This window comes from Eptatretus burgeri, chromosome 7 (assembly GCF_056783735.1).
Source record: "Eptatretus burgeri isolate ZD-2024b chromosome 7, Ebu_testis_v1, whole genome shotgun sequence".
In the NCBI taxonomy this organism is placed as follows: Eukaryota; Metazoa; Chordata; class Myxini; order Myxiniformes; family Myxinidae; genus Eptatretus; species Eptatretus burgeri.
This window is the reverse complement of record NC_140967.1, coordinates 77,215,252-77,242,818: the sequence shown is the minus strand read 5'-3', so window position 1 is coordinate 77,242,818 and position 27,567 is coordinate 77,215,252. Positions and strand designations below refer to the sequence as shown.

Here is a 27,567-nt window from a genome sequence, read left to right as displayed (position 1 = left end):
TGTCTATGCTGGTTGTGAGCCAGAGAACAATAGACGTCTGGGTCGGGCCTGGGGAGTCATGGATTTACTGAATCATGGGGTGTGGCACTGCCAGTACCTGTGCAAGAGGACAAAATCTGAGTCTTCAAGTCCTTGCTGCTTCCAGTCTTGCTCTATGGGTGTGAGACTTGAATTCTGACTGAATCTGAGACAGACTCAATTCCTTTTGTACCAGATCTCTTCGGAGAATCCTTGGCCATCGCTGGTCAGACTTTGTATCCAATGAGTGTTTGCTGAAAGACACTCAAATGAGATTTGTTGCCTGCATAGTCTGTGAGCATCAGCTGTGGTTGTGTGGACATGGGGCTCGTTTTCCTGACGCTGATCCTGCTCACCTGATTTTCTCAGCGAGGGAGCCTCGTGAGTGGAGGAGGCCAATGGGCCGACCATGTGCCTCATGGTTGCAGCAGGTTGATCAGTATCTCAAGGAGATGGGGATGGGCCAGACATCTGCCTGGAGAGTGGCCGGACGGAGGCCCTCTGACCTTGATTTTGCAGAAAGTGGACGCAGTGACATGCTGCTCCAGCGCATGCTCCCATACCTGACTTGAAAAGCTTTATTTCAATTGAATGTCATATTTTGAACACGAATTGCAACATAAATCAGAAAACAAATCTGTGGTTTAGCAGTACTTTGACTCTGAATTTAACCTGATGGCACATTTGCAGAGGTGAGTGAGCCTGGTGTTGGCTTAACAGTAAAAGGTGGCTGGATTAAGATCTTTGGGTCTTGAGTTTGAGCCCCTGTCATTCTGTTGAAATAACACCAGGTGGGTTGACTCAATCTTTCATTTTTCCGAAGTCAGCAAAATTACTCCCAGCTCACTTGTAACAGGGGCACTGCATCAGTGGCACAGCCATGCTTCCAGAAATTGATACAACCAGCAGCCACAGTCTGCATCCAGAACAAGAGAGGATTGATAATATATATATATATATATATATATATATATATATATATATATATATATATATATATATATATATATATATATATATATATATATATATATATATATATATATATATATATATATATCGGGCGTAGTGGCGTGCGCCTGTAATCCGGCGACTCGGAGGCTTGGGTTGGAGGATCGCTTGAGGACAGGGGGCTCTGCACTGGGCAGGGTGTAGAGCAGCCCGGAATCATGGCGAAACCCAAATCCTGATCCCTGTGTCGTAAGAGGCGACCAGGGTTGCGTCAGGAAGGGCATCCGGCGTAAAACCTGTGCCAAATCAGTATGCGGATCATAACGGATGATCCGCTGTGGCGACCCCTAACGGGAGCAGCCGAAAGATGAACAACATATATATATATTTTAACTTTGTCTGCCTGTCTGGCAGTCAAAGTTGAAAAATATTCCAAACAGGAAACTTCCTGATTTTAAGAATGCTATAAAGAACACAAACAGGCACAAACAAACAACAGGCACAAATAACTAATGCTCTGAGCCTGGTGTTGGCTCAGTGGTTCAGGTGGTGGCTTGGGATCCTAGGGTCCTGAGTTCAAGCCCCGTCAGCCGCTGCATTAATACACCAGGGGGTTGACTCAGTCTGTCATCCTTCCAAGGTCGGCAAAATGAGTACCAGTTCCAGTGTGTGTACTGGTAGAGCGGCACTGCATCAGCGACACAGTCGCGCTTCAATAAATGATAGCTACCCCGGCAGCTAAGCTGCCATACGACCACCACTACTAATGCTCCGTATTAAATAAGGTGGCGTAAAAGGCGCTGCCACAATGGTGGTAAACTTCTTAATTTTTTTTCTACAGCCTTTAAAATCGTTATTTTATTTCAGTTGAATGATATACTTGAACACAAATCACCATTAAAATGCTTCTGTTTAGCAGTATTTGGACAAAATATCATGGCATTTGATGTCATCATGACCAATCAAATTTTCCGCTCACAGGCCCTGACCATATCCTTGTTTCTCAAGACTTCGCAGAGAAAGATGTAAGTTTCAGATTTTTTGGATAATAATTTCAATTAAACCAATTATGGCTGGATAACCACTTCTCCAATGACATCACTATCATCGCTCTATATGTATGCCATAGGGAGTTGACATATGCCAAGTTTCAATTTTTTTCTTTGAGCGGTTTCATAAAAAAAAAATGATGTCCAATTTTTTTCCCTTTAATCCAACATGGCTACCATACCATCTGAGCTGTGACGTCAGAGTTAGCAATCAAATAATTTATTGGGGAGTCCTTCCTTTGTTTAAAGTTTTGCATTGATCGGACAAGCAGTTGCAGAGCAAACCATTTTTAAAGTGAAAATATATAAACGTGAACACGCACAGACGAGAGACAGACAGGGGCATTGTAATCGTGTCGTATCCCCTTCAGGGCGAGACTAACAACTGATAAAAACTCTCATTGGACATGACTTATGACTCACTCACCCTGTATATTAGATGTGCAAGACATATTTTAGTGGGTGTTGCATTACTTCTTCCAACGGATTTTTATTTAGTTGTACATAATCTGAAGCTCATAGTAGAGCTAACACACGGACATGTGTTCACCTTAATCGCCTTGCATCATCTTCGTCGCTCCAGCCCACTATCGTAGGACCACAACCAGCTCATGCCTATACAAGTCCTCATCTGTCTCTTTGTACTTTGTGTTTGAGTCTGGTATTTCTTTTGGTGCCATGAGGGGGGTTACATTTTTTTTCCCCCCAAGTATATGCTTGCGTATCCCCTCACCCCCAATTGTGTCTGTCAACCGCCTGCTTTGTTCCATTGAGCTATCGCATCCTTGTCCACCTTTCTCCCCACATTATTTTATCATAAAACTCATTTTAATTTGAAGGAGCGTCTCTTGCATTTTTGTTTCACATGCTCTTTCAACTGCCACTGTTTAAAATTGGGTACACTGGGAGTGAAAATGCCACCACAGCTCAACACCCGAGTGTGGTGGGCGGTAGATGAAATATCATTCAGCTATTCACAGAGACATTAGGTCTCGAGCACAGAGGTATATCACATTTGTAAATCTCTGACATGACAATATTATTAGTTTATCTGGAATTGGAAATCCAGATAAGGTATTGTCATCATGCACCATCCATCCATCCGTCTGTCTTCTATTTAGACTTCGCCGGCCAAACCGCTGGGCTGATCCAGCTGAAATTTGGCAGCAACATTCCACTCCTGACTGGTAATAGGGATTGCAGAACACACATGACTTGAAGTAGGTCAAAATGGCCGACGTAAATTTCTTCAAAAATCTTCTTCTCCAGACCCACCAGTCAGAATGCTACCAAATTTGGGTTACAACATTAGGCCAGGGTAGGGATGTTAAATTGTGGAGGCCATGCCAATCACGTGACCGGAAGTGTGTCAAAATGGAGGACTTCATAAATTTTGGGGAAAATTGCATAAATTCCTTCAAAAACCTTCCTTTCCAGATGCACCAGTCAGAATGTTACCATAATACTACGAATTATTATTATGAGTGTTTCTATCGTAATAAGAATTACGATAGAAACATTATATAATAAAATTCTTTTAAAAATAATTTTGACATCACCGATGTTCTTTCAGAGCTGCTTTGATGTATTTTCCTTCCTGTAATAATGATGCCATCAAAAAATAAATTATAAACAAGGTTTAAGGCTCGAGGATATACAACACAAATCATATGCCTTGAGGTCAGACAAACACTGCTGCCAATGTTTGGGGAAGTGAGTTAATTTCCCAGGACAAGCTTGGTCTCGGCGAAGCCATCATTGTGATGTCACATTTCTCTCTGTCGTCAGTGGGGAAATTAAGCATAAATATCATAACACCCTTCCCCATCTTTATTGGATTCCAGCCAATGGGGTTTACAGTATCTGCATTCTATCCTCAAAATGTTGAGTCCCAAGCGAGAAAGTAGCAAATACCATTTTAAAAGTCTTTGATATGAATCGGCCAGGATCAGAATCGACCCACAGACTGAGCAGACTCAGAGCAGACACTGGTGATCTTTCTGCTTTGCAAAATCAATATTTCTCTTACTCTCCAGAAAATCCTCTTGATCTCTATGCTGATGATGCCATCATTTGCCATATCATCCCCCTTTCTTCAAACAGGCAGGCTGCAGACTCTTCCCTGTTCAGACCTTGAAAAAAAAATCACAAGCTGGTCAAACACTTGGAATATGTCTTTCAATCCTGACAAATCTCACACTCTCACTCTTTCCCAAAGGACTATCTGGCAAACCCTCCTATCTACTTTATATTTTATTTTAAATGAAGCTGTTGAAGAAGTTCAGTCACTCAAACTTTTGGGCCTCACTATCAGCTATGATCTTTCCTGGGTAAACCACAGTTTGAAGGTGGCCTCCAAAGCCAATCGCTGACTTGGCATCATACAAAGTCCTTCTTTGGCACACTTTAACTTTTATCCACCTACAAGGACTTCATCCGCAGCTTGATGGGGCACTGCCCCCCCCCCCCATGAGCTGGTACTCCTGCCTCACACCTTGATGCCATGAAAATGAAGGCCTTCAAGATCATTGGACTCTCACATAATGAAGCTGAGTTTTTGGGCCTATCACTTTCACATTGCAGACAGGTCAGTGGTCTCTCTGTCTTGTATCACCTCTTCTCTGGTCTTGCACCCTCTGCTCTCTTCAAGATCTGTCAACCCACCCCCCACATCTCCCAAAAGGTTTTTGTAAGGCACACATGGTCTGCCAGTAAACCCCCTCTGGTGAAACTCCCAAAATCCAGAATCACTGCTCACCTCCACTCATTCATTCCTCTTTTTTCCTGCTTGTGGAACCAAATTCGACATTTTCTTCAATCTCATTTTTCCCTCCAAACCTTCAAGACAGCTGTTCGCCACCATCTCAGATCATCCCCTATCCAAAACCATGATCTTTTCTACCAACATTTACTCTCCCCAAGTTTTCAGTTTTCACTTCCTGAGAGTTTGCTTCTGTATCCATCTTGTACAGCCCTTGTGCCCTCCCCTAGCCCCCATTGTTCCCCACATCCCATATTTGTCCATGTCACCCTCTATTTTGCCTCTCAACCTTGTTGTTGCTGTCCCCTCCCCTCCACTCCCCACTTATTTATTTCTACTGTTCCTTTAATCCTGTTACATCCTGATCCGTTGTATGTCCTAGCTCCTCCACAAGCTTCTAGTTTGTATAAAAATTTATAGTAAAGTAGTGCTTTTTTAACAGAAAGATAAATAGCAGTAAACGTGATTTTAACTTAGGTCTGAATTCAAGGACTCCCGAGTACAGGATATTTTTTCCAGTAACATCAACAAACGAGCTTAGGAAAATGATCTGTAATAACAATAACAGAAGAAAATTGAACATTACAAACAGTGTGGTACATCATATTGCCATAAAAATGCAGCTGACACCACCAAATGTACAAAATGAAAACACATGCAAGAAATCAAACTCCAATTTGTGATTCATAGGATTGTTTGTGTTCACCCTACTTTGAGCTCAGTGCAAAGAAAACTCCTGAGTCCAATATGGTAGCACTGAAGCTGGTTCTAAATGGGTAAAGGTAATGCCAGATGTACATGGAGAACCTGGCATTTTCACCTCTTTACCTATTTGGTTGAAATACATCAGCTAACCAGCATCTACACAGTTTGTGATGTCAAGTTACTATTGCCTTGAGAGTTCTGGCTTTTGTTCTTCATACCCACAAGTACCACAATCTACTATCAATCATGTCAAGTTAAAACCAGAAGCTATTAACAGAGTAATATGTACTGGAGCAAACGACAGAGGGGGGGAGGTTTGCTCTATTTCTTCATACAATGTGCGTAGAGTCAGGGAGGGAAGGGGGTGGGTCACAAAATTCCACCACTTTGTGCGTGTAACATGTATATAACCTCCCAGCTTCTGTCATTCGCTCCACAGGGTAAGCATAAGCAGGCATTGTAAAGAAAACATACAAACTTACAGCACTTGAAGTCAGTATTCAATATACCATGCATACATTTAGTCGTCTGTTGCATACCCATTGTCCATAAAATAACAATATTCAAATAGTTAATGAAAATAGGTTGTGGATTACTCATCCAGTCCAAGTGAACTTAGCCATACACTTGTCCAATTTCCATCCACATTGGCACTATGAGAGCAAATTGCTCTGAGGCTCAGATGCAGAGCACAGGTTTACCATCTCATCCTGATACAGACCAGAACATAGCAGGCCTCATCAAAGATCTGCCAGAAGTTGTCAGCACCAGCATGGATGGCGATTCTCAGTCCATTCACTCTCCTTTACAACCTCCTGCTCGTTGTCACTGGTACTCAATTCATCACTTGAAGAGAGTGCGTAGGAGTCAATCTCAACACGGTGTGTCTTCAGCACCAGCTCAGTCAGTTTGGTGAATGCCTGTTACACATACCCATCCAGTGACCAAATGACAGCCTCCAAAAGCATAGTGAATGCAAAACATTGTCAGTCTGAGAGAGCTTTGTTTATCAATCTGAATGTGTTTTGTTTATAATTCTGCAAGTACTTGGTGTCCAAGTGCTTGCTCTTCTTTGTCAGTTTTGTCTGGTGGCAGTATCACCTTCTCCCAGTTATTGGCTTTTTGACATTGATTACTTGAGATGATGGTATCTTTAACATGTTATGCCTGAGCAATGGGGTGACAATTGGGTACAAGCTTAATGAATCAACTAACCCACTCTTTCCCATGTCAAATTTTCTTGCATTTCTTACATCTTGCATACTTCAAAAATTAAAGGACTAACGGTTATACTGTAATGGCAGGAATAAGTAATGCAACCATGGAGGTAGAAGTGCGGTACCTCCTTCACATTCTGACTTGTGTAAGCACTCGCTTCAAAGAACGCCATTCTGTACTCCTGTGCAAGCTGCAAAGTACCAAGACAGAGAAACAAGAATTTAATGTTAAAGGTTGTTGTTGATGATCCAGTAGATCTTGGTATAATGTTTACTTTCCCCAATAAAATGTGTGAATCAACCCAGACTTCAACTATGACATGTGTTTTCAAGCGTTGCTTTATGTCAAATTTCAGGAACATCCATCCAGTATATTATATACATTCTGAGTAATACTCAAGCTGCCGTCTCTTGAACTCCATGACCCCAACATCAGTTAATGACGGATACTGGGAAACCAGATTTCAAAGCTGGTCATTGAAGTGAAGAAACGATTGGTGTAATTCAGACAAGGTCTTCATTGATGCCTCATGAAATACCAGGAGTTCATATGCAGTCCAATGGAGTGTAAAGTGTTTTTTTTTTGTTTGCTGCTGATGAAAACTTTTCCCAAGTTCAAATTTGGATGCCATCAACATTGTTTCTTAATCATTAATCAGGAGGGTTTTGCGAGAAGAAGGCATACATCCTTTAGTTGCTGGGGAGGGTTAGAGGACTGTGAGAGCTGAGGAAGCAATGATGGATAACAGATGGTATAAAATAGAGAGACCACGACATGCCTGTAATGTGAGAGCAACAAACATTTTGCTTTGGCTTTGTCATAGAAGATTCCAATAATTTTGAGAGCTTTCCATTCCATAGAATCCAGGAGAGACAGATGTGATGGTATTGCGCTCATTGTTGGTGATAGTCCACGATACTGCCTTGTGGAAAGCACTCCTCTATTAATTGGGACTTATGTGTTACACCTTGTATTTCTAGATATTTTCCTGGTCCATGATGAGCTTGCTTCGCTTGGAAAGAAGTAGAGAGTTCTTTCTGCGAATATGATGCAACACGGCAGTAACTAAAGTGATAGCATGATGCATAGATAGATTCATGTAATAGCATTACTATGTGCCCCATTTTTTGTCGACGGAGTGCCCAAACCTGCCCTTCTTTCACAAAACAGTACTGATAGCGGCATTCAAATTTACTACGCATATATGAAATTGTGTTAGTATATGCTGCTGCCTCAATGGAGAAAAATTAAAACAAAAGAAAGTTTGGTAAAATTCTCACCTGCTGACCCTGGCTCTTTGCAATCTGTCTCTCTGCCTCCTTATCCATTTTGTTTCCAATTAGCACTTTTTCAACACCTTTTGGGGCAAACTAAAGGCCAGAAGTGAAGAAAAAAAAACGTCATGAAATAGAAATCACAATTTATATTTTTTACAATTACTGCACCATATTATTTTAAAGGTTAATTTTTTTAAAATCAGGAATATATATATATATATATATATATATATATATATATATATATATATATATATATATATATATATATATATATATATATATATATGGTGTAATAGAGTTAACAATGATTCTGCATGTTAAAATCTGCAGCTGACCTCATCCACATCACCAGCCCACTTGACAATGTGTTGAAATGATTGTTCACTCGAAATGTCATAGATGAGAAAAATTCCCTGTAACACACACGTGTACGACTGTATAGCTCACACATTACACCTGCACATATGAAGAGCGAAGAAATACACAAAGTTACACACTTCCAGTCCAACAGGTTTTTTTCAAATATGCTAAAAACATAATAATAGAAATTACATTGTTTTATTTTTAACTTTCTTTTATCCTTAATAGTTCTTCTGCAATCAGCAATCATCAACTTCTCAAATATATTTTCAGTTTTTAGTTTCTTTATAGAATAGAGGCTAATGAAGAGCAAGGTAGAACTGACAGTAGGACAAACATCAAGGGAATGAAGAGACAGTAAAGAGGAGAGGAGGAAACTGAAACTAGCAAGTAAGCTGTTTGAATTAGGAAAGGTTAATGGGGGTAATATAGATCATTGATCAGAATTGGGGAGAGCAATAGATGGTGGTGCACTGCTTGCTTGAAGTCCTGGAGGGAAGAGTGAGACAGAACAGCCTCTGGAAGGTGGTTCCATAGATGGGAGAAGCGAGAAATAGAAGAGTTCAGGTGTAGTCAGCCTCAATTTTGGAAGGTTAATGAGGATGGTGTTACTGGAAGAACGCATGCATCCTATAGTTGCTGAGAGGGTTGGAGGACTGTGAGAGGTGAGGGAGCAATGTTGGACAGTATAAAATAGAGATCACTGACCTGCCTGCAATGTGAGAACAACAGAAGTTTTGCTTTGGCTTCATCAAGAGAGATTCCAATAAGCTTGAGAGCTTTACATGTTGCTACATGGTACCTTGTACATGTTGCTGCATTTGAGCTTGGAGAGTAACTGCTGAAATATATCTGTCCGGGTTCTTCCCGACATCTTTGTTCTTTGATTTCTTTCTAATATATATTTCTTTTTTCACAATTTTCATTTCATCTCTTTCATCTCTTTTACTGCCTATTCCTCTCTTTCATTATTTATCTATCCAAGGAGAAGTGAATTCTTGCATAAATGTTTCTGTAAGGCTCACTTGGCTGCATCTGAATGGGTTTGAGGGCTGTGGAGTAGTGGCTGAAACTCGAATCCTCTCCAGGTTCCTCCTGATGACTCCATCTTTACTCTTTACATCTTCGGGTTCCTTCTTGGTCTTCCGTTTCATTAGATTCCAAAGAATCCAGGAGAAATAGATGTGATGTTGGGACACAAGACCATAGCAGAGCACAGCACTCCATTGAGCAACAGTCGTTATAGACTAGTTATGAGTAGTTATGATTTTCCAAGGAAAGACTTGGATCGACAGAGGATGCCCAGTCTGTGGCTGGCTTTGGAGGCTAGAGCTTTGATATGTGGTCAGGGCAAGAAAGGTCATGACTGATGGTGAAACCTCAAAGTTCAAGAAACTGAACCTCTTCCAGTGGATAACCAAGGAAATGAATAAGAGGGTGGGTTTGTTTGATGATCATTTTGGAGCGATAGGGTGAGTATGAGATTTTCCAGTATTGAAGGACATGTTTCATTCATCAGATGTGAAGGCAAAGACAGAGTTGTGATGAAAGCTTGACTATGATGAAGTTGGAAGCTAAATCTTTGCTGATGTGATGAAGTAGATTATAAAAATAGTAGAATGTGGGATTGCCTGTTTATGGTTCCCTTCTGAGGACAGCTCATCATGGTAATATATCAGGTTGAAATCCCAGATACTGTTTACATTTGTCCATTGTCTCCTAATGTCCTTGGAATTCATCTAAAAGAACAATGATGTTTTTTTCCTATTATATTTGTCTTGCTTATATTATATGTACAAGTGAACATAGAGATGCTAGAGGAAAAAAAAATCTTTTTTGACCAACAAACATTTCATTCTTTCCAATGAAGTGAAACAATACAGGCATGCAATAGAACATATAAAGCTACGTTTTCAAAGGTAACAGTTTTAAAAGAAAATGTGTAAAAGGAACAAGGGGTGAGAAGAGAGTCATTTTTGCATGCATGTTGTAACATGACCCCTATTGGTCGATTACCTGTGCTCTTCTGTAATACTGCTTTGTAATGGTTTGGTATCTCTCCTGTCCTGCTGTATCCCTGAACATACGTGTCGGAAAAAAACACACACACACACACACACACACACACACACACACACACACACACACACACACACACACACACACACACACACACACACAATCAAAAGAGCATTCCTAATATGAGGCCCGGCGAGGAGTGATGTAAGCGACATTTTTTAATGATATGATAATGATAGGCTCGGAAGATAGGGGAAGGGTTAAAATAGTGCTATATGGCATTAACTTCAAAATGGCTGATGTGGCCCTTACATTACTTCTCCTCGCGGCATCTCATATCACAAAAAACAAGTTTTATACAAGGAGCAAAGAGTACATTAAAAAAAAGCATTATGCTTGCTGAAACTTAGCAAAAGAGGGTCAAAAAAGGTGTGACACATTGACTCTTAATCTCATTCGCCAAGAAAAGCTACTAGAAAGGGTGTAACAGTAAACCCAAAATTTCCCCTATTTGATGCCCAGAGTTTTCAGTGAGAAATTATTTTGACAGTCATTTCAACTTTGGTGTATTTTTTTTTAACAATCATGTGAGCTACATCAACCTGAGAATTGTTTCGATCAAATGTAGCAGAGAAAAGGAACACAAAAAGTTATCAAAATTTTTGTTTAAAGTGGTCGCTTGAAGTGTTTCATCCAAACAGTGACAACTAATCTAAGGGTAGGAGAGGTGGCATTTTAATGATATAGTTACTCAAGTATTTTTTGTATATAAAATTTTGTGTCATCAAATAGCAAGACAATGGAGGGTAAAAAGGCAACATATTGACAGTGGGGTGACAGTTGGACATATCAGGCAAGGGAATGAACAGGAACAGAGAGAGAGAGAGAGAGAGAGAGAGAGAGAGAGAGAGAGAGAGAGAGAGAGAGAGAGAGAGAGAGAGAGAGAGAGAGAGAGAGAGAGAGAGAGAGAGAGAGAGAGAGAGAGAAGATAGACATGCAACCTACAAATAAGAGGGTTGAGTTAGGGAGGGTCAATGGGGGTAATAAAGACCATACATCAGGGAGAAAGGATTGCAGTTATGGATTCTTCTTTGCAAGATGTGTTGCACTGCTTGCTTGAAGTCCTGGAGGGAAGAGTGCAATTGCACAAAATCTGTAAAAGTACTTCCACAAGCCTGGATTTTGGGAGTTTGACCACAAGGGGGTTCGTAGAAGAATACATACATTCTGTAGTTGCTCGGGGGGTCAGAGGGCTGAGAGAGCAGGGCATGCTAGACTTGAGGAGAGATGGTAAAAAAAAGACCTGCTTTGTGAGAGCAACAGACCTTGTGCTTCAGCCACATCACGAGAGATACCAATAATGTTGGGAAGTTTAGAGTCCACAAAAATCAGGAAGGAAAGAATTGATGCTGTAATGCTAGCTCAAATGTTGTTATCTTTATTTTTAAAGACTATCATATGTGGTGTTTCTTTTCATTGAAAAAAATAAAGATGAACAAATCAAAATATTGCCCCAAAATAGTTCATCAATCAAGGTCAAGTTAAAGTACCATGACTTTTGTAAATTACACTGGAAATTAAAAATCTTTCACTTTCATAACGATCAACATCAACACAATTAATGATCTAATTGTTCATCACTCACCAAAGCTGTATTCTCACTTTTATTCCATTTATATCTATTGTTTTCATCTTGAAATCAATACCTGGAGAAAGGAAATATAAATATTACAATATTATCGCACTTTTACTGGAGAGCCATCATTCTGAACCAACTTCTTAAACACTTGCCAGAATAAAAGGTTACAAATAAAAATGTAAAATTTTTACAAGCAGAAGTTATGAAGGACTGAAAAAGATATTTAACAGGGGAATCAGTTAGCAAGAGATTCTGCAATTCATTTCAACGTTGGTGTATTTTCTTAAACACTTATTTAAGTTACAACAAACTGAGAATTGTTTTGATCAAATGTAGCACAGCAAGAGCCAGCTATACAAACCACCAAATCCCACTCAACCCCTCACCGCCTCAAGGAAGGCGAAAAGAAAGACTCTGCGAATGGGCGGAAAGTAAGAGCCGCACTGAGGCTGCGTTCTCAAGGATTCAGAGCCGTGAGAAAACACTATAAGTGATGATAAGCTGAGAGGCGAGCCAAAAGGTGTACAGCAGCACATGGTCGTTGGGTTATAAAAGGCTGAGAGGGCAGAGTGTGGAGAGTTGAGCCTGGCAGTTCAGGAATGAACCAAATGAGAGTTTGGGTCAAGCCAGGAGCTGTGCGAGACAGTGCATTTTGTCAGTTCCTCACTACGAGCGCAGTTCTGGTCCCACAGAGCAACTTCAACAACAGAGAGAGGTGGATGAGGAGACTTTGTAAGCTATACTCCGAGCACCAGGCAAGGAAAAGCCTGATCAGTGGGTTGCTTCTTTGTGCTTCCCACTCCTTATTCTTGTATTAAAGGCTGTTTTCTCACCACTGACGTGTCGGCCTGGTGCGTAGTTCAGATTTGAAATATTATAACCACAGCATGACACAAAACCTGCAGCCATTGGAAATTGGGTTCAAACCTCTCTCGGAGGGGTAAATTTGCGGTGCGTTCTCCCAGGGTTCACGCTCGGCCCCAATCATTTTCGACCAGTGGAACTACCGGAAGTGACAGATCTCAATGGAGTTTCTATAGTCAGAAACCGAAGAAAAGATCTGTTCGGCTTTCACTGGTAGATGGCCTCAAAGGTCCATCCGTAACTAAATTGGTGACCGTCCAGGTAGAAGAGCTGACCATGTGTCTGCCAATGGTCCACCCTAACAATTCTGTTCTCCAACACCATTCCAGGTAAATTGAAATGTGGTTGACATAAACCAATCAATATTTGCCTCCCCTCACAAATATTGGTCTTGTTTGTCTGCTATCTAGGTTTGCTAAGCAAGCCAAATGTCATTCATAAAAACATTCATGTCATTCATAAACACATATAAGGTCATTCAAAATGGAAAATAATATGCAACGGACAGTTCTTTAATATGAAATGGGTTTTATGGTCCTTGGTCAAGTAGTTTAAGAGAAACTCATCGGATAGACAGACAGAGAAATAAACAGAACTAGAAGGGCATTCAGTAGAGCGCATACATCCACCATGTAATACCTGATCTACGAGAACATATCGGACCCAATACATTTTTGAAATATCATGCTATATATCGTTTTCGGCCCTACCTCTCAATGGTGAAGCATCAGTTAGAAAATTAAATAACTCTCGTATCCAGATCCACATTCGGACCTTCACCAAAATCGAATCAATTTGTCATGGTCATACACCCAACCAGTCCACCAAGTTCCATCCGAATCTGTCAACAACTTATTGAGATATCGTGCTATATATTGGTTTAGCCTTATCTCTCAATCGTGAAAAATGACTTAAAATTATCAGATCCGGATCCGGATTCGGATCTTTACCAAAATTGAATTCTTCCTTAGCACACATCCAACATGTCCACTGAGTCTCGTCTAAATCTGTCCACAACATTTTGAGATATCATATCTCGAAATGGTGAAGAATCACTTAAAAATTATAATAGTTGGATCCGGATCTGGATCTTCACCAAAATCTAATCAGTTTGTCCTTGTCACACACCGAACCTGTCCACAAAATTTCATCCAGATCCGTCCACAACTTTTTGAGACATCCTGTACACAGACAAACAAATGAAATTGCTCGTTGAGCAAGGAATTGCCAGAATAACTTTGTCATATCTCCATGATCTCTGAAAAAACAAAAACCTGGAAATCAATTTGGTTCTTATAAGTCAATAGTGCTACTGTTTAATAAGTTATAGCACTTAGTTTGGTCATGATCATAACTTAGAAGTCAATCAGACTTGAAATGGCATTTTTATCGCAATTTGAAAGTTTTGACCCGACCCCCCTGACATTCGACCCCCGACTGCTAAGAAGGGTGTTGGTGTGACACCCCAATGAGACATATGGTTGGATGTAGAATTGGAAGATGCACATTTTGGATTTGGTTTGAAGTTGATGCGACCATTTTAGCGGATGTTATTGCGAAACTAAGAATTTCAGTTTTCGGTGACCTTGACCTTGACCTTTGACCTAGATTCACCAAAATGACAAGTGTCTAAGTTGGACCATGGCCGACGTCTGTACCCAGTTTGGTGATGATCGCTGAAACGGTGTGGCTGCTACAGGGTAAACAAACACACAAACAAACAGACAGACAGACAGACACACACAACCGACCAACATAATTACCGAAATCCGAAGGATTCCGGCAATTAACAAACAAACAGACAGAAATGGGTGGAAACATAACCTCCTTCACTTTCGGTGGCAGAGGTAATAAGCAAATTATTACATAGGATTGAAGGTTTGTTGTTAAAGCACAAGTGTAAATTATCCAAACAGCTGTTCAGCTCTTCCTTCAAACCAGTTTAACAAGTTTGGTTGAGTGATCTGCTGCACTTACATGTCGGGCCAGGAAAAATAGCTAGGTTCTATAACTAGTCCATATATTGTGAAAAAACATACAAAGTACTGAAATGTAAAAGTTGATGAGTAAAGGGGAATTTCACGTATTATTGTCCAACAGGATGTCACAGAAGAAACGCACGTGCCTTTCGCTCTCTCATCTAGGTTTGATTCCTGACCTGACTCTTAACTGTCAGATTGGTACTATTGGAGGCAGGGGTTGACATCATAAAGTGCGATGTTCCTCGCATGTGAAGCAAGGCATCCATTCTGCTACGGTCTCTTTTGCGATGAATCGGTGAGTTGTGACCCTGAACAAAGAACAAATTCTTGCCCAAATCACCTTTGGCTGAATGTTCGGCCTGGCCAACTGGTTTGTGAAAGACTTGGGCCGAAGATTTTCGCCGGCAGACTCCATAAAGTGGGAATAATCGTGGCTGTTATAGAAATCGTAGATTGTACATATTTAGCCTCGTCCTGGACAGAAAGGCTATTTATTAGTCCCTTAACTGTTTCACCGAAGGGGTTTATAGGTTTGCTCTCCGTCTGTCCGACCATCCGTCCCACCTGTGGTTTTTCAGACTTTTTCCCCATACCCTTTAACATATTCAACTGAAACTTGGTACATGGCTTTATTATAATACGTGACAGAACAAGTTCGAGTTTCAGGGCGTTTCGTCAACTTTTCACAGAGTTATGGCCTTTTTAAACTTACAAATATCACATCGGTAGAGGACGTATTGCAAAGCAATCCTTGCTCTTCTTGGAATTGGTTTGTGCGTCAGTGAGTGAGACCGAGTAAGATCGTTCATTCAGATCTACTGCAATCTATATACCATGGGTAGCTCTGCATTAAAATTGTCAGTCTTGTAGTAAGTCTTTGTGCAAGGTGTGGAAGATGTGATGTATTGCAAAAAAATGAGAAATGGTTAGGGTGGCATCGTACATCTCTCAGAAGCTAATATTAGTGCTTTGAGTCGAGCTCAGTTAGTTACTTCGTACTTGGATGGGAGATCTGCAACAGAAAGCGGATGTTGTATCCTCAGGGATGGCAGGATAGCTCAGTTGGTAGCACGTCTTTAAGCTTTGTATATATTTCGTTCTCCCGAAGCGTCCGTGTGTCCGTCCGTCCTTCCACCCATCCTCTGTACCAAGTGTTGGTTGGCTTAATGGTTAGGATGGCGGGCTTGGGATCCTGAGGTCCTGAGTTCAAATCCCACTCAGCTGTTTAATTAATACCAGGTGGGGTTGACTCAGGCTGTCATCCTTCTGAGGTCAGCAAAATGTGGTATCCTGTGTGATTGTGCATTGAATAACAGTGAAGATGGAAACAAAATAATGTCTGAAATCCATTTTCTACCATCCATCCATCCATTGGGACCATACTCTGTGCAGAGCGTTGGTGCTGCCTCAGCAGTCTCCTTGGCTATTGGGCACAATCCTGGACGGGTCACCACTCTGACACAGGATACCAGAAAGCTGGCACTCATTTTGCTGACCTCGGAAGAATGACAGGCAGAGTAAACCCCACCTGGTATTAATTCAACAGCTGAGCAGGATTTGAACTCAGGATCCAAGGATCCCAATCCCACCACCCAAACCATTAAGCCAACACCAGGCATGAAGCACTTATTCCGACGTTAAAAAATCCCCTCACCTTTCTGGTGTTGCATCTTTGAGCACGCAGTCCTACAGACGAGGACATAAAGCCGGCTGTCCCGTCCGCATCGAACATGTGGACATGAAAGATCCCACTACATCTCAAAACGAATAGGCCATTGTAGGCTGCTACCGTGGCCAAATCCCCTGCCTTGGGATCAAATAGTACATGGAAATTGGTGTAAAATGGATGTGGATGCAGCGAATGAGTTAGTTTTCTTTAAAAGGTGAAAATATCATTTCAGTTCATGTGTTATCTCATCCTGTAACAAAAGTTTCATTCCAACAAGTATAAATATACATATATTTATTTATTTATTGGTGAACGTCAGGCCTTCAGGGACTTCTTGAAATTCTGTCGTGGTGTCGATGATTATAATTAACAGTTGGCAAACAGAATGGATGTCACACCACTCGTCCCACAGGAACGTTGACCTCCATCGGTCTTCAAGCACATCGCCATCTTCCTCAATTTGAATCGTTTATTGCATTATGCTCGTTTTAATATTTAACACGTCATTGTTCAACAAACGCCACACGTAAAAGATCACTTTTCTTACGTCCATGAAAGAATTCTGAGAAAAGTCCACGAACACCATTTTCCAACAACACAGCCACGTCATTCGGCAACGAGGAATTAATTTACCTGAGGTAATACGTGGTTAAAGGTCAATAAAAATAAAGAAAGAAATACAACAATGGGACCATTGTTCCGCCATGCGCATCATCCATGAAGGCCTGTCCGTGTTTAAACGAGAAGGCTCGTCATGTCGAGGTGAGAGCGGCAGCGATGAGTCCGATGATGATGATGATGATGATGATGATGATGATCGATGATCGATGATCCTCACAGGATTACTCACCGATGGTGGAAATGTGTGACGGGTGGAACTCGTCATCGGTGAAGCGGCACAACAGGCACGTCTTGCCCACTCCCGAGTCCCCCAGCAGCAGCAGTCGGAACAAGACGTCGTACTGCTTCGCCATGGCTCCGAAACGCCGGCGAAAGAGAGAAAGGAGAGTCGATCGGGGTGAGGGTGAGGGGGGAGGAACAGCGACTGCAATCAAGGAGCGATGAATGAGCCTTGAATGGATTGTGGTGCTTGTGGTGGTTGTGGTGGTTGTGGTGGCTGTGGTGGCTGTGGTGGCTGTGGTGGCTGTGGTGCCTGTGGTGCCTGTGGTGCCTGTGGTGCCTGTGGTGCCTGTGGTGGCTGTGGTGCTTGTGGTGCCTGTGGTGCCTGTGATGGCTGTGATGGCTGTGGTGGCTGTGGTGCTTGTGGTGCTTGTGGTGCCTGTGGTGGCTGTGGTGCCTGTGGTAGCTGTGAGGCTGAGGGGGGGAGCGGGGGTTTCACTCAACCATCCTGCTCTACGCAATCGAAACGACGTCGCATGTCGTCATCAGGTACAAGAGGGACTTAAATCGGGAGAGAATGAAGCAAAAGGGGACGAAAAGGCGGGAAACCGACTGGGGAAAGCCGTTTGTCAGAAACATTAAATCGATGATTCATTTAAAATGTTTCATGGACAGTTTATGTGGAAAGCAAATTGGCGGGAACGTCTGGATGGAGTCATCATTCAGAATTTTTATATAATTATTATGTTATAACTGTTGTGCATGATATATAAACTTCATTTTTCATTATAACTTCATTCACAATTTTATTATAACTATGGAGTTAAAATAAAATAGTTATAATTCTGAATGAACAAGTGCGTGCATCATCGCGCTGTCTGAATGAAGTTACACTTTAATTCCTTTGGAAAAAAAACAAGTGAAAATGTTGTTGTTTTTATCCCCCGCCGTGTGGCGAAAGGGGGATATTGTTGTCACCTGGGTCGTCCGTCCGTCCGTCCGGGCGTCAACATTTATAGCTGTGAGTGTGATAACTCATAAACTGTTCGCCATATCGATTTGAAATTTGGGTCACACATGTACCACCTGAAAAGGAAGAACCCCATTGATTTTGGGCGTGGCCGGATCCAAGATGGCCGACTGGGGCGGCCATCTTTAAAAAAATTTTTTTTGTAATAAATGGAAAACCGCTTATCTGATTTCAATTATTTTTCAATGGCAGGGGATTCCCCATCTCTGATGGTATATTTTTTAATTAAGGAATTCTTGTTGACTTGGGTGTAATTACGAAACAATAATATGGAATAGGCAAAGCCAAGAAGCGAACGTAGAATTCTTCTTACATTCGCTTCTTAAATATATCAAATAAAAGTCTTTTTGCTATGAAAAAATAAATATACCTTAACATTATCTTCACAACAACAACTACACCGCCTAGAACAGGATCACATCTGAAAAAAAAAAATCCTCAACATTACCTTCACGACAACTACACCACCTAGAACAGCATCTCATCTAAAAAATATATATTACCTCAACATTATACCTCAACATTACCTTCACAACAACAACTACACCGCCTAGAACAGGATCTCATCTGAAAAAAATTTCCTCAACATTACCTTCACAATGACCACTACACCGCCTAGAACAGGATCTCATCTAAAAAAATAAATACTAGAAGCGAACGTAGAATTCTTCTTACATTCGCTTCTGACTTTACCTATAACTTGTTCAAAACTGTATACGACATTTCCGGTTACTTCGGCCTGGATTCGGGATCAGCGATCAAATAACGTAAATCACGATGAAAAATTATTTTTTGATGATGCGGGAGATATCTTTATTAAAATCAGTGGAGGAAATATACACCATGTCTGATATTATTTGGGTCTTTCATGTCTCCGAGGATGCCTTTATCTCCCGGCATGCATCATTCCCCATGACAAAAACCGGAAACAAAAAAAAAACAAAAACAGAAGCAAAAGGGTCATAGGCAACGACACGGATTCCAAATAGCCAGGGGTATTGTGTTGTTGTTGTTGTTGTTGTTGTTGTTGTTGTTTCCTATTCTCTCATGTGCACGCATTAAGTATTCAGCTCACTTTGTTCGCTACAAATTATTCCCCCGAAAAAGGGATGCCAAACATTCCTGAATATTTTCTTGAACCAAACATATTTAGGTGGGGGAGGTTTGCGTCGTCTCTCACCAAACTCTCCGGAATTGTAGGCCGTCGCTCGGATAACTCCGCAAGCCGGCGAGTCATTTACTTTAACCGACCGTGGTCGCCAATATTTCAACCGCGTAGCGTGGGGTCTGTTTGTCTATAACCAATTTACCGAATTAACTACGCGATTTCGACTTCCGGGGAAACCACGCCCTCTGCACGTCTTGCTAAAACCCGGTCACCCTACTGACTGCGGTAGAGTACCGACTACCAACTCCGGTTCGGGTGCAGCCGAGCGGAAACTGCCAAAGCCGTGCCGGCTGGAATGAACGGATTATCGGGTATAAAAACCCGGCTAAACTCAGATCCGAACCATGCTGGACCAATCCAAGAAGGGACGGAAACGAACTGGGGGCATTTCTAACAAGTTTTATTTACAGTAAATGAAGACACAAAGCAAGACTTAACGTGAATATGCAAGAAGTATTTACAATGATCCAAAAACGCTTATTCAGTTCTACTTAAAGACGGGCCCACACGCAGACACGCACACAAAATGAAAAGAAACCCAGTCTTTATTGGCCCCTCGCAGCCGTGGAGAGAGACAAGCTGGGGGCCAGAGTTCGGTGGTGTACCTGACCATCGGACGAAGGGCGTGCTCCGCGATGCGGAACCTGACAATGGTCACTGGTTTTGTCCCCAGTCGCACGTGTGGGACTCGAGGTTCGTGGTGGAGCTTGGGTGGTGAATGGCCGGGGTCCATGGAGGGGGGTCAGGGTCACTTTTCCTTTCCTCGTAAAGGGCCAACAGAGACACGTTCACCGCCTCGACGCCCACCAAAAACTCTTCAAAAGAACTTTTAAAGACCCTCCAAGACCTCAAAAAGACCACCTCTCTCAGTGAGTGTTCGGGAATTTATGGACCTCCCTCAGCGGGGAAGGGCCTTGGTGAACACACCTCGCTGTCCGCCTATGATTGGACAGGTCCTATGGCCCACCTTTCTGGGGTGGGGCCTTGGCCCCTGCTGGGAAACCCTGGCCACTCCTCCACGTGGGCCCACACTCGACGAGTAACAGTATCAACGCTGCAACGGCCCCTGTCGGGAAACCCCAGCCAGTCTTCCACACGGGTTCATACTTGACGAGTAACAGTATCAATGTTGCACAGGCCGTCGTGTAAGAGTTACGTTTGTGGAAGGAACATTTGTGGAAGCGGCAAGGAACGGCTGCAAGACCCTGCCTTGGCAAGTCAGAGTGCTTGTAGACAGCGGGTGGGTAGTGGATCGTGAAAGGGAATGGAATGGTTGTTGATTGTTCATTGGAGGGTTCGTTGGATGTAAAGATTTAATAACCTCACTAAAAATAAATCGCAACGCACACCTTTGATTCTCCCACTAGACAAAAGGAAAGGGATCTGATGACACACATACTTAATGACATTACTGACTTTTGGGACATCCGTATGTTGAATGCTTATGGTTTCCAGATCCGTAACAATATCATCTCCCTCTATCTCCAACCAGAGCTCCCCAAAACGATAACTATGTAGTTGTACAGAGTGGTCCAAACGTCCTGTTATCCTTGACTGGCAAATCACATTCTCTTGACAACAGCTGAAATGTTCATGAGGTTGGTTTGTCTTTTGAGCAAAAACAATAATGTCATTATGCTGTTGTGGCTCTGCAAAGCCAGCACTCCTCTAAGGCAATGGCACCCAACATATGGTGATCTTGAGACAGTTATTTCATTCGTATTCGTTTAGTTAGCCTTTTCCACATGTTTAGTGGATACATGGGACAAGAAGTGTCGCATTGGGCTTTTAGTTAGGTCTTCAACACTTTATTCTTTCACTTATTTTATTTACTTTATTTCACACACGAACCCCACCATGCATGCACACCATGGGCCTGACAATGACGTCATGAGGATATGCTGTGGCGTCCCTGTTCAAACCGCTCACCACAACGCTACAACTGTCACCATAATTCTCACAATGCCTTCTAAAAATCCCCACAACCTATGCTCGGTCTCCTCTACACAATCACCTTGTCTGCTTCAGTCTCCTCACCACAACCACCTCAACCACTCCCAACACTTCAACGCCTTCACCACAAATGCCACGGCACTTCCGCTACCTCACTACAACCGCTACAAACCACCCCAACCACAGTTATCTGCCTGGACCCTCACCACATTCTCTGAGAATGCTGGGGGAATGAAGGACATTACGAGCTGTTATTTCAGCATGTAACTCAAGGTGCAATGCTGAGGTGCAATGACGTCCGGGTAGCCCTGGCACTCCGCTAAATAACAACGCTCGAATGAAGTTCAGCACACGTTCATGGCCGGAGAGCGCTCCTGAAGACCCTCGGCTCATGTTAATTACGGATCTGTGTAGCGTAGCCAGTATGGAGCAGAACTGAAGCCATTTTGGGCTCTGGAGTTTGGCGGGGCGTGGCTTTGGCCACGGGGTGACGGCTATGCACCAATGGGGGAGCTCAGAACCGCCTACAGGGTCTTTTGATCTGCTTTCTGCCCCCTTCTTCATACTCGCTCTGCCCTGCTCTATAAAAAGAGAGAAAATCAGAGACGTGAAGCAGAATCTCTTTGTCCTTCGTCCAGAACCTTTGCCGAGTCGAGCATCATCCGAGCTGAGAGGGCAGCGCAACTGAGCGAGGCGAGCAGGGTGGAACGAGTGTTGCCGGGTCATTGCCAGGTCATTCCCGGGTCATCGGCACTCGGCTTTGACAGCGTTCCACAGTCATTAGCCAAACATTTACAGACTTTCTCACACCTGCCCCACTAAGCTGTCTCACACACATATTTTTCTCCCATCTGTGTTTCGTCCACTGTACACGCACGAACGAAAAGAGCAATAATTACCGATTCACACCTCTCACACTCCCTCTTGCATCACACTGCACCACACATTTTGCACCTCCCTCTGACACACCTTAGACACCCCCAGTTTTCTTCTCTCTTCCCCCTTCTAAAGCGATTGGGTTGCATAAGTCTGTCGACCGCGCCAGCTACAACAAGGTCGCCTCCACCTCAACTGCTTCTCCTCTTTCTGGTCTCTCTAGCTTCCTTGGGTGTGTATGTGTGATGGCGCCTGTTATGTGTAACATTAGTTAAGATTTTAGAAGTTTATCTCAGGTTAACTCTGCACTGTGTCCTCTTTCTTTTTGTGAAGAATAATTGCATTTCTTTTGCCACACTCACAAATTCCTTGCTTTCCCCTGCTGTACATTTTGTGGATAAACCCCTTTTCAATGTGCCACATAACTTTCCTTGCCTTGCTTGTAATAAATTGCTTGTTATAAATGCACCCAACCCATTTTGGCTTTTCCTTCATTGGTCCAGCATGGTCTGCACATTTGCTTAAGCCAAGAAGTTTTAGCTCAACAATCTGTTTAATTTGCCGGTGCATACTTGGCAGCTCCGCTCAGCTGCACCTGATACGGTAAGTTTAACACAGGTACGCATCGAGGGCACGTGAACCTGATTGACCAGCCATCCACAGGTAAGATATCATGCGAAATAGTGTAACCCTGCCCGGATTGGCCATGCCAATCGGCATTCGCAGTTGCCTAGCAACCTGCCAGTGTGTGGAGATATCTGTGCCCAGCGGCCTCAGGACCGGTCGTTCAAGAGGGACCCAAGCACTTCCCCTCGTGGCGAGCCTCAATCCCCGAATCTGCAACAATGTGGTATCAGGAGTGAGATTGAGTCCTGGGGTGCACTTAATACACCCCCAAAATTATAACCGAACAGGTTGGGGGAAAATTTTTATTTAAATATTTGTGCAGGCTATGGCAGACTAAGATGTGCTGGTCTAGGTGGTCAGGTCAGGTATGGGAGCATGTGCCAGAACAGCGCGTCGCTGCGTCCACTTTCCGCCGGTACTCCAGGGGCCTCCGTCTGGCCATCCCCCAGGCAGATGCCAGGCCCATCCCCATCTCCTTGAGATGATGGTCAACCTGCTGCAACCATGAGGCACGTGGTCGGCCCACTGGCCTCCTCCACTCATGAGACTCCCTCGCTGAGAGAATCTGGTGAGCAGGATCAGCGTCAGGAAAACGAGCCACATGTCCATACAGCCGCAGCTGACGCTCACGGACTATGCAGGTAACAAATCTCATCCGAGTCTCTCTCAGCAACCGCTCGTTGGACACAAGTCTAGGTGGGCTTGGTAGAAATGGTAGCAGAACCCATCGTCTAGGAGGGTAATATAGAAGAGGAGGGAGCAGTAGTGGGCGCATTAGAGGCGCGTCACCCTCATTCCCCAGAAAAGGTTTCGCTCGAAGGGCCCCCGCTGCAACATAGCAGAGCCACCAGTGCAGCTCAATATTAACCTTCTTTTGGAAGAATTGGTCACAAAAATGGAGATAATGGGTGAAAGAATTGAGGTGGGATAGCAGAAAATGGATGTTGGGCCACAGAGGCTGGAGGCCTGGCTGGCAGAGGTGAGGAATGAGGCCAAGGTGGATGTAAGGGTATTGAGCGATGGAATAAGGAGGATGGGCATTGAGGTAAAGGCTGAGGTGAAGGCTGATATGGAGGTGATGGGCCAGGAGATGATGACAAGGATCGAGGCAGTGCGAGAGGAAATGAACGAGGTGAAGAAGAGAGTGGACGGTGTTGGGACTGCAATGGATGTGGGTAAGGAAGAGGTGACAACTAAAATAACGGCAGAAGGAGGTAGATAGACTCAGAGAGGAATGAAGGAACAAACAGGACAGGAGCAATTAAAAACTGAAATTGGGAAAACACAAATGCAATAAAACAATTGAAACAAGCCCAGAAGGAAACAAAGGGGGAATTAATCGCATTAAAAATGGAATGCAAGACAAGACATGATGAGATAACACAGAAGGTAAAGGAAATGGGACAGAAAATAGTATCAGGAAATCAAGAAATAAACAAATGACTCACAGAAAACGAGGAAGAGTCAAGAAAGGGTCTTAAGACAGCAAAGGAGGAATTAACGGGAGATAAAACAAATAAAGGATGAAATAAATAAGGTGAAAGAGGAACAAACACAGATGGAGGGAAGGGTAGAATAAATTGAAACAGAGTTCGTTGAATGTCTTGAGACTCAATGTAAGGGTCAGCATAACCTCTTCCAGGTACAGGTGGAGAGGATACGCTCCCTCGAAATGGACCGCAACCAGGTGAGTCCAGTGAAGGTAAGGTTGTGCGAGGCGGAACGTGCGCATGGCGCGAAAGGGTATCTGCTGAGTTTTGGGGGAGTGGAGGCTCCGGGGTTTCTACAGGTGCCACGAACACCCGGTATGAATGCGACAGAGTGTGTGCAGGGTGCGAGTAACATGGCGTCATTGAACGCAGGAGAGGGTGTTGGGTGCGCACCAACCCATACAGGAATAACAAATTCGACAGACGAGCGGGGTGAGCTCCGCAGGTAGAGCACATTCTTTTTCTTTGTCGTGGTGGGTGAACCATCCTCCTTTAAACAAGGTTTCCAACTCCCTTTCTCCCCTTTGCTTTGCTATTAACATACCCCCAGAAGCCTTTTGGGTTGTCTCCAAGGCTGTCACCAAGTTCTTCTTCGAACTTGATGCTTAATGATCCAGTAATAGCTCTCAGTTCATTCCGTTGTGGACGTATCTAGCGTATTGCTGCTTGGCATATTGCAGACGGCCTAGATCACCCCTGGCATCCTTGTACTTATCCAAGAGATGTATATTTTTCCTTGATTGGTGTAGTGTCTTCTTTGTGATGCAGATGTTTTTCCTCTTGCTCTGTGTAGTTCTTCTTCTCGGTACAACACTGATGGCAAGTGACCCAATTTCATGGGTTTTGACCCATATTGTTTGTGAAAACCCAATGACCGGTTTTAATGTGGTAAAAACCCGTATTGGATGTAAAGTACGATCAATTAAAAAAACTAAATGTTTCAATACATTTTTGAGATATCGTGCTATATATCATTTTTAGCCCTATTTCTCAATGGTGAAGAATCAGTTAAAAATTCTAGTAGTCGGATCTGGATCTGGATCTTAACCAAAATCTAATCAGTTTGTCCTTGTCACACACTGAACCTGTACACAAAATTTCATCTAGATCCATCCACAACTTTTTGAGATATCCTGTACACAAACAAACAAATGAAATTGCTCATTGAGCAAGGAATTGCCGGAATAACTTTGTCATATCTCTATGATCTCTGAAAAAACAAAAACCTGGAAAACTCACTCCTTGTGAGTCGGTTCTTATAAGTAGATAGTGCTACTGTTTAATGAGTTACAGCACTTAGTTTGGTCATGATCCTAACTTGGAAGTCAATCGGACTTGAAATGGCGTTTTTATCGCAATTTGAAATTTTTGACCCGACCCCCCTGACATTCGACCCCCGACCGCAAAGAATGGTGTTGGTATGACACCCCAATGAGACATATGGTTGGATGCAGTATTGGAAGATGCACATTTTGGATTTGGTTTGAAGTCGATACGACCATTTTAGCAGACGTTATTGCGAAAATAAGAATTTCGGTTTTTCGGTGACCTTGACCTTGACCTTTGACCTCGATTCATCAAAAACAACAAGTGTCTAAGTTGGACCATGGCCGATGTCTGTACCCAGTTTGGTGATGATCGCTGAAACGGTGTGGCAGCTACAGGGTAAACAAATACACAAACAAACAGACAGACAGACAGATACACAGAATGACACGCACAACCGACCAACATAATTCGCGAAATCCGAAGGATTCCGGCAATTAACAAACAAACAGACATACGGACAGATGGCTGAAAACATAACCTCCTTCCATCTTCAGTGATGGAGGTGAAAATGGAAACAGGCAACTTTTTAACGATGAATCAAACTTTTCAACATGCCACAAACATGTAGTTCATAACTTTGTATTTCATTTGTATATGGAAAAATATTGAAGAAACAGTAATAATTCTCATATGTCCACAAACATTTTCCTCCACTGTATTGCACGTTGATGTCGGATCACATGAACATACACAATAATAAATATGAGTGAAAACACCGCACCATAATGGCAGTTTCAGCAAATTAATATTGGGAAAAGTAAAAAGAGGACAAAGGGAGAGAGAAAAGAGAGGGTGGGGAGGAGGTTGGGTCGAAAATTCTGTCATATTTGCATAATATGTTGTGGGAATAAATGGGTCCTTACCCTCATATTGTGGAAAATAACACCAGGTTTTCAACAGGTAAATAGCAGATCGAGTTTGAAACTTAAAAATGGAAATTCCAGGTTTTTCTTGTGTAGCAAATATGCTATAAAACTATACAATTGTTATAATAAGAACTATTGCTCTCCTTATTATCATCGTTTCAGCTGAGCATGATGCGAGCCTCAGCTGCTGTGCTGGGAATGCCGACAGAAGCCCTTCAAAGAGCCATAAATAGCAAGGTGCTATATATGGACCATCACTGCGAGGGTTCCACCAGACATTTTCTTTATAAAACTCTCTTCGAAGGCTCGAGGTAAGTCTTACGTTGTGTTAGTGTTATATCAAACCCCCTCGTCACGCACCCCATTCCATTCCATGAATCCCACAACCAGCACGATTTCCATAGATGTTATGATTTCCAAGATTAGAGTGATGTCCCTGTTTTACACTGCCTCTCTTATGGTACTGCTGCCATGACTCAGCTCCTCCATGATGTGTCCATTCTGTCAGTAACCCTTTCTTTGTGAACCTTCCAAAATCCAGGCTTACTCCCCCCTCCTCCACTCCTTTGTTACTCTTTTCTCATGTTTTTGGAACGACTTCCCTGGTTCATTACAATCACACTCTTCCCTCCAGAGCTGCATTATAGCAACACACCACAATCTCATGTTTTACTTCCATCTCTACCTGTGATCGTTTTCTTTGTTGTTGCCCCATGAACCCCCCCACCGCCCCCCGACCTCTCCTCTCTCCTCTCTCCTCTCCTCTCTCCTCTCTCCTCTCTCCTCTCTCCTCTCTCCTCTCTCCTCTCTCCCCTCTCCCTCGCCTCCCTCTCCCCTCTCCCTCCCCTCTCTCTCGTCTCTCTCTCGCCTCTC

General features: G+C 42.9%; 2 protein-coding genes across 6 annotated transcripts in view; one reads left to right on the top strand and one right to left on the bottom strand.

The window, feature by feature from the left end:
* Positions 1–3,595: 3,595 nt before the first annotated feature.
* Positions 3,596–27,447, bottom strand: RAB15 (RAB15, member RAS oncogene family). 4 transcript variants are annotated; one of them, XM_085889117.1, is made up of 8 exons: positions 17,366–17,629; positions 12,007–12,067; positions 10,359–10,419; positions 8,318–8,395; positions 7,983–8,072; positions 6,827–6,892; positions 6,206–6,404; positions 3,596–4,150 (listed from the first exon to the last, which is right to left on the bottom strand). In XM_085889117.1, exons 1-7 carry the CDS (start codon positions 17,487–17,489, stop codon positions 6,246–6,248), a joined length of 639 nt encoding a protein of 212 aa, XP_085745243.1. In that variant the 5' UTR covers positions 17,490–17,629; the 3' UTR covers positions 3,596–4,150; positions 6,206–6,245. The 4 variants fall into 4 exon arrangements, with proteins under 4 accessions (XP_085745243.1, XP_085745242.1, XP_085745241.1 ...); XM_085889116.1 differs by lacking the exon at positions 3,596–4,150 and adding an exon at positions 27,380–27,447 and having other exon boundaries at positions 5,317–6,404; positions 17,366–17,560; XM_085889115.1 differs by lacking the exon at positions 3,596–4,150 and adding an exon at positions 26,692–26,858 and having other exon boundaries at positions 5,317–6,404; positions 17,366–17,560.
* The window catches only part of LOC147023591 (protein unc-45 homolog B-like), a 40,240-nt gene continuing 39,529 nt past the window's right edge, over positions 26,857–27,567 (top strand). For both annotated transcript variants that reach the window (XM_085889113.1, XM_085889111.1), the window contains exon 1: positions 26,857–27,005. The gene's annotated coding sequence lies outside the window, so the exon portion shown is untranslated. The remainder of the gene's footprint in view (positions 27,006–27,567) is intronic.

What these genes read in the sequence shown, in the direction of transcription:
- RAB15 (XM_085889116.1), bottom strand. Translation starts at nt 17,489, where the DNA reads ATGGCGAAGCAGTACGACGTCTTGTTCCGACTGCTGCTGCTGGGGGAC. An exon ending in AAAGTGAGAATACAGCTTTG is followed by an intron (nt 10,420 to 12,006) that starts GTGAGTGATGAA and finishes ACGTATGTTCAG; the next exon opens with GGATACAGCAGGACAGGAGA. An exon ending in CAAAGAGCCAGGGTCAGCAG is followed by an intron (nt 6,893 to 7,982) that starts GTGAGAATTTTA and finishes GGTACTTTGCAG; the next exon opens with CTTGCACAGGAGTACAGAAT.